We start from the raw sequence: 11,179 nt of genomic DNA, 5'->3' as shown, positions 1-11,179 counted from the left end.
TTGTAGAGAGGGGGACTGTGAATCACAGTGTAATCATTGACAGAGGGACTGTAATCACAGTGTAATCATAGATAGAGGGACTGTAATCAGTGTAATCATAGAGAGAGGGACTGTAATCACAGTGTAATCATAGAAAGAGGGACTGTAATCACAGTGTAATCATAGAAAGAGGGACTGTAATCATAGTGTAATCATAGAAAGGGGGAATGTAATCACAGTGTAATCATAGAGAGAGGGACTGTAATCACAGTGTAATCGTAGATAGAGGGACTGTAATCAGTGTAATCGTAGAGAGAGGGACTGTAATCAGTGTAATCATAGAGAGAGGGACTGTAATCACATTGTAATCATAGATACAGGGACTGTAATCACAGTGTAATCGTAGATAGAGGGACTGTAATCAGTGTAATCATAGAAAGGGGGACTGTAATCATAGTGTAATCATAGAGAGGGACTGTAATCACAGTGTAATCGTAGATAGAGGGACTGTAATCACAGTGTAATCATAGAAAGAGGGACTGTAATCACAGTGTAATCATAGAGAGAGGGACTGTAATCACAGTGTAATCATAGACAGGGGGACTGTAATCACAGTGTAATCATAGAGAGAGGGACTGTAATCACAGTGTAATTGTAGATAGAAGGACTGTAATCAGTGTAATCGTAGATGGGGGACTGTAATCACAGTGTAATCATAGACAGAGGGACTGTAATCACAGTGTAATCATAGAGACAGGGACTGTAATCACAGTGTAATCATAGAGAGAGGGACTGTAATCAGTGTAATCATAGATAGAGGGACTGTAATCAGTGTAATCATAGAGATAGGAACTGTAATCAGTGTAATCAAAGATAGAGGGACTGTAATCAGTGTAATCATAGATAGAGGGACTGTAATCAGTGTAATGATAGAGAGAGGAACTGTAATCAGTGTAATCATAGATAGAGGGACTGTAATCAGTGTAATCATAGAGAGAGGGACTGTAATCACATTGTAATCATAGATACAGGGACTGTAATCACAGTGTAATCGTAGATAGAGGGACTGTAATCAGTGTAATCATAGAAAGGGGGACTGTAATCATAGTGTAATCATAGAGAGGGACTGTAATCACAGTGTAATAGTAGATAGAGGGACTGTAATCACAGTGTAATCATAGAAAGAGGGACTGTAATCACAGTGTAATCATAGAGAGAGGGACTGTAATCACAGTGTAATCATAGAAAGGGGGACTGTAATCACAGTGTAATCATAGAGAGAGGGACTGTAATCACAGTGTAATTGTAGATAGAAGGACTGTAATCAGTGTAATCGTAGATGGGGGACTGTAATCACAGTGTAATCATAGACAGAGGGACTGTAATCACAGTGTAATCATAGAGACAGGGACTGTAATCACAGTGTAATCATAGAGAGAGGGACTGTAATCAGTGTAATCATAGAAAGAGGGACTGTAATCAGTGTAATCATAGAGATAGGAACTGTAATCAGTGTAATCAAACATAGAGGGACTGTAATCAGTGTAATCATAGATAGAGGGACTGTAATCAGTGTAATGATAGAGAGAGGAACTGTAATCAGTGTAATCATAGATAGAGGGACTGTAATCAGTGTAATCATAGAGAGAGGAACTGTAATCAGTGTAATCAAAGATAGAGGGACTGTAATCAGTGTAATCATAGAGAGAGGGACTGTAATCACAGTGGAATCATAGAAAGGGGGACCGTAATCAGTGTAATGATAGAGAGAGGAACTGTAATCAGTGTAATCATAGATAGAGGGACTGTAATCAGTGTAATCATAGAGAGAAGGACTGTAATCAGTGTAATTGTAGATGGGGGACTGTAATCGCAGTGTAATCATAGACAGAGGGACTGTAATCACAGTGTAATCATAGAGAGGGGGACTGTGAATCACAGTGTAATCATAGAGAGGGTGACTGTGAATCACAGTGTAATCATAGAGACAGGGACTGTAATCACAGTGTAATCATAGAGAGAGGGACTGTAATCAGTGTAATCATAGATAGAGGGACTGTAATCAGTGTAATCATAGAGAGAGGAACTGTCATCAGTGTAATCAAAGATAGAGGGACTGTAATCAGTGTAATCATAGAGAGAGGGACTGTAATCACAGTGTAATCATAGAAAGGGGGACCGTAATCACAGTGTAATCATAGAGAGAGGGACTGTAATCACAGTGTAATTGTAGATAGAAGGACTGTAATCAGTGTAATCGTAGATGGAGGGACTGTAATCACAGTGTAATCATAGAAAGAGGGACTGTAATCACAGTGTAATCATAGAGAGAGGGACTGTAATCACAGTGTAATCATAGAAAGGGGGACTGTAATCACAGTGTAATCATAGAGAGAGGGACTGTAATCACAGTGTAATTGTAGATAGAAGGACTGTAATCAGTGTAATCGTAGATGGGGGACTGTAATCACAGTGTAATCATAGACAGAGGGACTGTAATCCCAGTGTAATCATAGAGACAGGGACTGTAATCACAGTGTAATCATAGAGAGAGGGACTGTAATCAGTTTAATCATAGATAGAGGGACTGTAATCAGTGTAATCATAGAGATAGAAACTGTAATCAGTGTAATCAAAGATAGAGGGACTGTAATCAGTGTAATCATAGATAGAGGGACTGTAATCAGTGTAATGATTGAGAGAGGAACTGTAATCAGTGTAATCATAGATAGAGGGACTGTAATCAGTGTAATCATAGAGAGAGGGACTGTAATCACAGTGTAATCATAGACAGAGGGACTGTAATCCCAGTGTAATCATAGAGACAGGGACTGTAATCACAGTGTAATCATAGAGAGAGGGACTGTAATCAGTGTAATCATAGATAGAGGGACTGTAATCAGTGTAATCATAGAGATAGGAACTGTAATCAGTGTAATCAAAGATAGAGGGACTGTAATCAGTGTAATCATAGATAGAGGGACTGTAATCAGTGTAATGATAGAGAGAGGAACTGTAATCAGTGTAATCATAGATAGAGGGACTGTAATCAGTGTAATCATAGAGAGAAGGACTGTAATCAGTGTAATCGTAGATGGGGGACTGTAATCGCAGTGTAATCATAGACAGAGGGACTGTAATCACAGTGTAATCATAGAGAGAGGGACTGTGATTCACAGTGTAATCATAGAGAGGGTGACTGTGAATCACAGTGTAATCATAGAGACAGGGACTGTAATCACAGTGTAATCATAGAGAGAGGGACTGTAATCAGTGTAATCATAGATAGAGGGACTGTAATCAGTGTAATCATAGAGAGAGGAACTGTAATCAGTGTAATCAAAGATAGAGGGACTGTAATCAGTGTAATCATAGATAGAGGGACTGTAATCAGTGTAATCATAGAGAGAGGAACTGTAATCAGTGTAATCATAGAGAGAGGGACTGTAATCAGTGTAATCATAGATAGAGGGACTGTAATCAGTGTAATCATAGAGAGAGGAACTGTAATCAGTGTAATCAAAGATAGAGGGACTGTAATCAGTGTAATCATAGAGAGAGGGACTGTAATCAGTGTAATCATAGAGAGAGGGACTGTAATCAGTGTAATCATAGAGAGAGGGACTGTAATCACAGTGTAATCATAGACAGAGGGACTGTAATCCCAGTGTAATCATAGAGACAGGGACTGTAATCACAGTGTAATCATAGAGAGAGGGACTGTAATCAGTGTAATCATAGATAGAGGGACTGTAATCAGTGTAATCATAGAGATAGGAACTGTAATCAGTGTAATCAAAGATAAAGGGACTGTAATCAGTGTAATCATAGATAGAGGGACTGTAATCAGTGTAATGATAGAGAGAGGAACTGTAATCAGTGTAATCATAGATAGAGGGACTGTAATCAGTGTAATCATAGAGAGAAGGACTGTAATCAGTGTAATCGTAGATGGGGGACTGTAATCGCAGTGTAATCATAGACAGAGGGACTGTAATCACAGTGTAATCATAGAGAGGGGGACTGTGAATCACAGTGTAATCATAGAGAGGGTGACTGTGAATCACAGTGTAATCATAGAGACAGGGACTGTAATCACAGTGTAATCATAGAGAGAGGGACTGTAATCAGTGTAATCATAGATAGAGGGACTGTAATCAGTGTAATCATAGAGAGAGGAACTGTAATCAGTGTAATCAAAGATAGAGGGACTGTAATCAGTGTAATCATAGATAGAGGGACTGTAATCAGTGTAATCATAGAGAGAGGAACTGTAATCAGTGTAATCATAGAGAGAGGGACTGTAATCAGTGTAATCATAGATAGAGGGACTGTAATCAGTGTAATCATAGAGAGAGGAACTGTAATCAGTGTAATCAAAGATAGAGGGACTGTAATCAGTGTAATCATAGAGAGAGGGACTGTAATCAGTGTAATCATAGAGAGAGGGACTGTAATCAGTGTAATCATAGAGAGAGGGACTGTAATCACAGTGTAATCACAGAGAGAGGGACTGTAATCAGTGTAATCGTAGATAGAGGGACTGTAATCAGTGTAATCATATCCAGTGTGATCTACCTGCTCAACTGCGTTTGTATTAACATGCTGAATGGGTGTAGAATGTCTCTCCAATAGTCACACCAAAACATTGAAAAAAAGGTTTTCTCAAAAGTGAATCTACAACTTTTATCCAACGTTAAAAACAGAAATTCAAAGGTTGCTACATAAGACCGAATCCAGGTGGTGAGTCACATATTTCTATATCATCACTGACTGCAGCCTTTCACTGTCTGTGAGTCAGTTCATCTGCAGTAATATCTCTGAATACACACAATAAATGTGAGAAAATGCATCTCAGGCATTTTTAAGAATGTCATTTTCAGTGAAACCGGAGCCTTGCTCTTGTGAGTTAATTGCAAATTGGGAAAGTTTCCATGTACAATTAGAAGTTATTAGACACCAACTTTGTAAGTATGTGCTGTATGTACTGTGTGCTGTATGTACTGTATGTGCTGTGTGCTGTATGTCCTATATGTACTGTGTGCTGTATGTGCTGTATGTGCTGTATGTGCTGTATGTACTGTGTGCTGTATGTACTGTGTGCTGTATGTGCTGTATGTACTGTGTGCTGTATGTGCTGTATGTGCTGAATGTACTGTGTGCTGTATGTACTGTATGTACTGTGTGCTGTATGTACTGTATGTACTGTGTACGGTATGTGATGTTTGTGCTGTATGTACTGTATGTACTGTGTGCTGTATGTGCTGTATGTTCTGTGTGCTGTATGTACTGTATGCACTGTGTGCTGTATGTGCTGTATGTACTGTGTGCTGTATGTACTGTGTACTGTATGTGATGTGTGTGCTGTATGTACTGTATGTGCTGTATGTGCTGTGTGCAGTATGTACTGTATGTACTGTGTGCTGTATGTGCTGTATGTACTGTGTGCTGTATGTACTGTGTACTGTATGTGATGTGTGTACTGTATGTACTGTATGTACTGTGTGCTGTATGTGCTGTATGTACTGTAATTACTGTGTGCTGTATGTGCTGTATGTACTGTATGTACTGTGTGCTGTATGTGCTGTATGTACTGTATGTACTGTGTGCTGTATGTGCTGTATGTGCTGTATGTACTGTATGTATTGTGTGCTGTATGTACTGTATGTACTGTGTGCTGTATGTGCTGTATGTGCTGTATGTACTGTATGTACTGTGTGCTGTATGTACTGTATGTACTGTGTGCTGTATGTACTGTATGTACTGTATGTACAAGATGTAATGAATACCATAGAAAAAGACTGACTAGAACAGCTATTCCATTTCAAGTCAATGTTCTGTGATGAGTGGGTCTGTATTCCAATTTCCGAAAACCTCTTATCATGCTCATTTCTGAAGAAAGATAAGACTTTCATGATGTAATGTAGTTTTAGCCTGGTGCAAGATCAGTTTGTGCTCTATAGCTAACTCATTGGCTATACCTCACAAACAGATTGGGAACCAGGCTAATGTGTTTTAACTTCCTTATTCCCATTCCCTGAACCAGCTGCTTATTCCCTGATGGACAGTTTGAGAAGTTCAGTGGGTTCAGAGAATGTTGCTGTTGTCATGGTGCTGTGTCACAGGATTCTAGAACCATTAACATAACACACTTCAGAGAATAGAATCAGAATCAGATTTCCAACAAACAACTATTCTCAATCTAGAGTTACATTAGAACTCTATAAAATAGTGTCTGTTGCTGATTGACATTCTAAAGCAGTATGTACCTGTTTGGGGTTATCATAGCCATTTACCAAGCAGGAATATGGTGTGGAGTCAGACTCAAAATAGATTCACATGAGACTATTTTGCCTCTAAGGTGTCAATCTTTTTGTATGAATGCTTAATAACACCGGAAATAATGAAAGAGAGTTTGAAAGTATTTAAATGCCGTCAAAACCAGTCCATACCAAGCACTGAGAGACACTCCACTCACCTTAGCCTCAGATGTAGGTTCTAGGAAGCATAGTCGATTTCCGAGTCCCTCCACGGACAGACAAAACTTGCGATTCTCCTTCTGGATGGTGGCGACACTCTGCAGCACCACCTCGTCATCCTTTCAGGGGAGAAGAGGACATGATAGGAGAGAAGGGGAGGGGAGAGGAGAGGAGACAGTATTAAGATTCTGAACAACACTATTGCCTAAATGCAAGCAAACGAGGGTGAAGCATTTCCTTACCTGTAGTCTAACAAGGCCTCTCTTCACTTTAGAGAATAACGACACAAGCAAAACAGCTAATTGTACTCTCTTTTAGTTTGTTTTCTGCTCAGCTGTACTTGCTATACTGTCATCATGCCTGCTAGCTTTTATACTTTTATCAGTCCAGCTCTTTCTCATCAGAAAAGGAGACTAGGAGAGAAAGCCAGGCACTTGATATTGGGTTTAAAATAGGTCACCCATCTCAGTGGAACACCTAACACCATGCCCAACACCATGCCCTAACACCATGCCCAAACGTTTGGTGTCCCCCCACACCAAACGTGATCATGATAAGAAGGTTGAAATATCAAAACAAACTCTGAACAAAGTATGTTCATTTGGGAACAGGTAGAATAGCATTAAACATTTATGGCAATTTAGCTAGCTTGCAGTAGCTAGCTAATTTGTCCTATTTAGCTAGCTTGCAGTAGCTAGCTAATTTGTCCTATTTAGCTAGCTTGCTGTTGCTAGCTAATTTGTCCTGGGATATAAACGTTGAGTTGTTATTTTACCTGAAATGCACAAGGTCCTCTACTCCGACAATTAATCCACACATAAAACGTTCAACCAAATCCTTTCTAGTCATCTCTCCTCCTTCCAGGCTTTTCTTCTTTAGACTTTATATGGCAATTGGCATCTAATTTTCATAGGTGTATCACCACAACCGACTGACCTCAGTTCATCTTTCAATCACCCACGTGGGTATAACCAATGAGGAGATGGCACGTGGGTATCTGCTTCTATAAATTAATGAGGAGATAGGAGAGGCAGGATTTGCACCGCGTTCAGCGTCACAAATAGAACTGACTTCTATTTTAGCGCTTGGCAACGCAGATGCTCGTTGGCGCGCGCGAGCAGTGTGTGTGCAATGACTGAATGATATGTATGTGTACGTTTATTTTGCAACGCTTGTGCACACAACGTGAGCGGTGTGGTCAGTATGTAAGAGACAATTCACACCTTTTTTTTACATTTTTTGCCTAAAATGACATACTCAAATCTAACTGCCTGTAGTTCAGGACCTGAAGCAAGGATATGTATATTCTGTGTTTCCATTTGAAAGGAAACACTTTGAAGTTGGTGGAAATGTCAAAGGAATGTAGGAGAATATAACACATTAGATCTGGTAAAATATAATACGAAGAAAAAAACAACTGTTTTTTATTTATTTTTTGTACCATCATCTTTGAAATGCAAGAGAAAGAACATAATGTATTATTCTAGACCAGGTACAAATTAGATTTTGGCCACTAGATGGCAGTAGTGTATGTGCAATGTTTTAACTGATTCAATGAACCATTGCATTTCTGTTCAAAATGTTGTATCAAGACTGCCCAAATGTGCCTAATTGGTTAATTAATAATTTTTCAAGTTCAAAACTGTGCACTCTTCAAACAATAGCATGGTATTATTTCACTGTAATAGCTACTGTAAATTGGACAGTGCAGTTAGATTAACAAGAATGGGGTATGTCCTGGGAAATGTTCTTGTTACTTACAACCTCATGCTAATCGCATTTGCCTACATTAGCTCAACCTTACCGCAGGGGACCCACCGATCCTGTAGAGGTTTTAAGTAACATTCTGTTTTATGTAACCATACCAAACGTAACATATCATACTAATTTGAGTGTCCTGGATTTATATTTACTATGTTACGTCTAGTCTATGAGACCGTGGTTTCTCCACCCTTGCAAAACGCATCAAGTGCTGGAGGGTCATTATGCTGAGCAGGACCATGCAAGATTTATGAATGAGAGGATCGTAAGAACAAGTACAGAATAATTCATGGAATCAGCCGTTTTATCAGTATATATAATCATATCAGTGGAAAGCGTTTAGAAAGTACTGGAAAGGATAACCCATCGGTAGTTGCATCAAAAACAGCATCAAAAAGCCCCCACCAAAAAAAGTTAGAGCCCTTCTATTGCCAGAATATATATATTACCCATGAAAACTAGGTTCTGAAACCTTGTTTTCAACCCGGTTCCATTATCTAACTGATTCAAGGAGACCTGGGTCATATCCATCAGTGCACACCGACACCGTAGCAAAACGGTTTGCAACGGCAAACAAGAACAAGCATTTTTGAATTGACAAATTCAGGTAATCCCTCTCCGTTTTGGGAGCTTGCTTCCGTTTCGTTCCTAGTGAATATGACCCTGGTTTTATTGCGGAAGTGGAAGATTCTACAATCACTCCATCTCTCTCTCTTTCTGTTTTCCTTGGCAACTCCCACACAGGCCACAGATATTGATTTGTGTCTCTGACATTTTTACTGACGGGCCTCCATCTCTCTCTCTCTCTCTCTCGCTCTCTCTCTCTCTCACAGTCTCTCCTGCCAGATCACGTCTCACAATAATCGGAGCCGAGGGTTGCTATGGTTCTGTCTCTCTGGCTCTATTCAAGCGGCAATAATTCATTGGATCCAGCCCTCCTCACACAGCTGGAGCTGCAGTAGCTAGGCCAGTGTAGCAGCATTGTTTTGGAGTCACTCTGCCTCTCATCTCATCTACCTGATGAGGTAATCCTGTCTGGTATCAGTTCCCACCAATTACACCAGTTTATACCTTAAATTAAACCCTGCACCTCTGATCCCATATAGGATAGCATCTGAAACCCAGCCTATGTCTGTTGACCCTCTCAACCACATAATTACATATGACTAATTTAATAGAATCCCTGTGCTCTCCTCACCACAACTGATGCTTAGTTTCACACCAACAACATCATGCAACAGCATGGGAATAATATTCATAATGATTTGCCCCACAAAAAAAAGCCTTAACAATGCCATTATAAACATGAGAATATTGTTCATAGTAATCCATAATTGACTGTAATGTACTTTACTGTTACACTCCATAACAGAGGCTTGAGGTCTGAGTGATTTCCCCTCGAGTGAAATGTCCAGAGGGGGCCCACCAGGGGCTCGACAGACTTGGCCCGAGAACTCTCCGGAAGCAAGTTTGATGTCTTAATTAACCTATAGCACAGCCCTCTCTCTCCCTCTCAGTGGATTACAGGCAGAAAACAATGATGCTGGCCCAGAGTCCGGGCCAAGGCACTCCAGTTCTGGCAGCAATTCCTTCTGAATGACTAGCCCATTACTTTTGACCAGGGTCCATAGGTTGTGCAATATGTAGGAAAGGAGTGTCAAACTCAATCAGGGCCAAATCGAGAGAAAAAAACACAACTCATTTGCGGGCCACACATACAGTGCCTTCGAAAAGTTTTCAGACCGCTTGACTTTTTCCACATTTTGTTACGTTACAGCCTTATTCTAAAATTGATTAAACATTTTTTCCCCTCATCAATCTACACACAATACTCCATAATGACAAAGTAAAAACAGTTTTTTTACAGGTGTTTGCTAATTCATTAAAAAAAAAAAAAAACTGAAATATAACATTTACACAAGTATTCAGACCCTTTACTCAGTACTTTGTTGAAGCACATTTGGCAGCAATTACAGCCTCAAGTCTTCCTGGGTATGATGCTACAAGCTTGGCACACCTGTATTTGGGGATTTTCTCCCAATATTCTCTGCAGATCCTCTCAATCTCTGTCAGGTTGGATGGGGAGCGTTGCTGCACAGCTATTTTCAGGTCTCTCCAGAGATGTTCGATCAGGTTTAAGTCCGGGCTCTGGCTGGGCCACTCAAGGACATTCAGAGACTTGTCCCGAGGCCACTCCTGTGTTGTCTAGGCTGTGTACTTAGGTTTTCATCAAGGATCTCTCTGTACTTTGCTCTGTTCATCTTTGCCTCGATCCTGACTAGTCTCCCATTCCCTGGCGCTGAAAAACATCTCCACAGCATGACGCTGCCACCACCATGCTTCACCGTAGGTATGGTGCCTGGTTTCCTCCAGACATGACGCTTTGCATTCAGGCCAAAGAGTTCAATCTTGGTTTCATCAGAACAGAGAATCTTGTTTCTCATGGTCTGAGAGTCCTATAGGTGCATTTTGGCAAACTCCAAGTCAACTGTCATGTGCCTTTTACTGAGGAGTGGCTTCCGTCTGGCCACTCTACCATAAAGGCCTGATTGGTGGATAGCTGCAGAGATGGTTGCCCTTCTGGAAGTTTCTCCCATCTCCACAGAGGAACTCTAGAGCTCTGTCAGAGTGACCATCGGGTTCTTGGTCACCTCCCTGACCAAGGTCCTTCTCCCCAGATTGCTCAGTTTGGCTGGGCGGCCAGCTCTAGGAAGAGTTTTGGAGGTTCCAAACTTATTCCATTTAAGAATGATGGAGGCCACTGTGTTCTTGGGGACCTTCAATGCTGCAGAAATGTTTTGGTACCCTTCCCCAGATCTGTGCCTCGACACGATCCTCTCGGAGCTCTACGGACAATTCCTTCGACCTCATGGCTTGGTTTTTGCTCTGACATGCATTGTCAACTGTGGGACCTTATATAGACAGGTGTGTGCCTTTCCAAATCATGTCCAATAAATTGA

General features: G+C 40.6%; 1 protein-coding gene across 2 annotated transcripts in view; it reads right to left on the bottom strand.

The window, feature by feature from the left end:
- Positions 1–11,179, bottom strand: part of LOC139407391 (ryanodine receptor 3-like) — a 270,933-nt gene that overhangs the window by 222,230 nt on the left and 37,524 nt on the right. For both annotated transcript variants that reach the window (XM_071151137.1, XM_071151138.1), the window contains exon 2: positions 6,458–6,577. In XM_071151137.1, the coding sequence (XP_071007238.1) occupies positions 6,458–6,577 (120 nt within the window). The remainder of the gene's footprint in view (positions 1–6,457; positions 6,578–11,179) is intronic.

Source organism: Oncorhynchus clarkii, chromosome 4 (assembly GCF_045791955.1).
Source record: "Oncorhynchus clarkii lewisi isolate Uvic-CL-2024 chromosome 4, UVic_Ocla_1.0, whole genome shotgun sequence".
Classification (NCBI taxonomy): domain Eukaryota; kingdom Metazoa; phylum Chordata; class Actinopteri; order Salmoniformes; family Salmonidae; genus Oncorhynchus; species Oncorhynchus clarkii.
The sequence above is the reverse complement of the archived record's forward strand: the minus strand, read 5'-3'. Positions and strand labels throughout refer to the sequence as shown.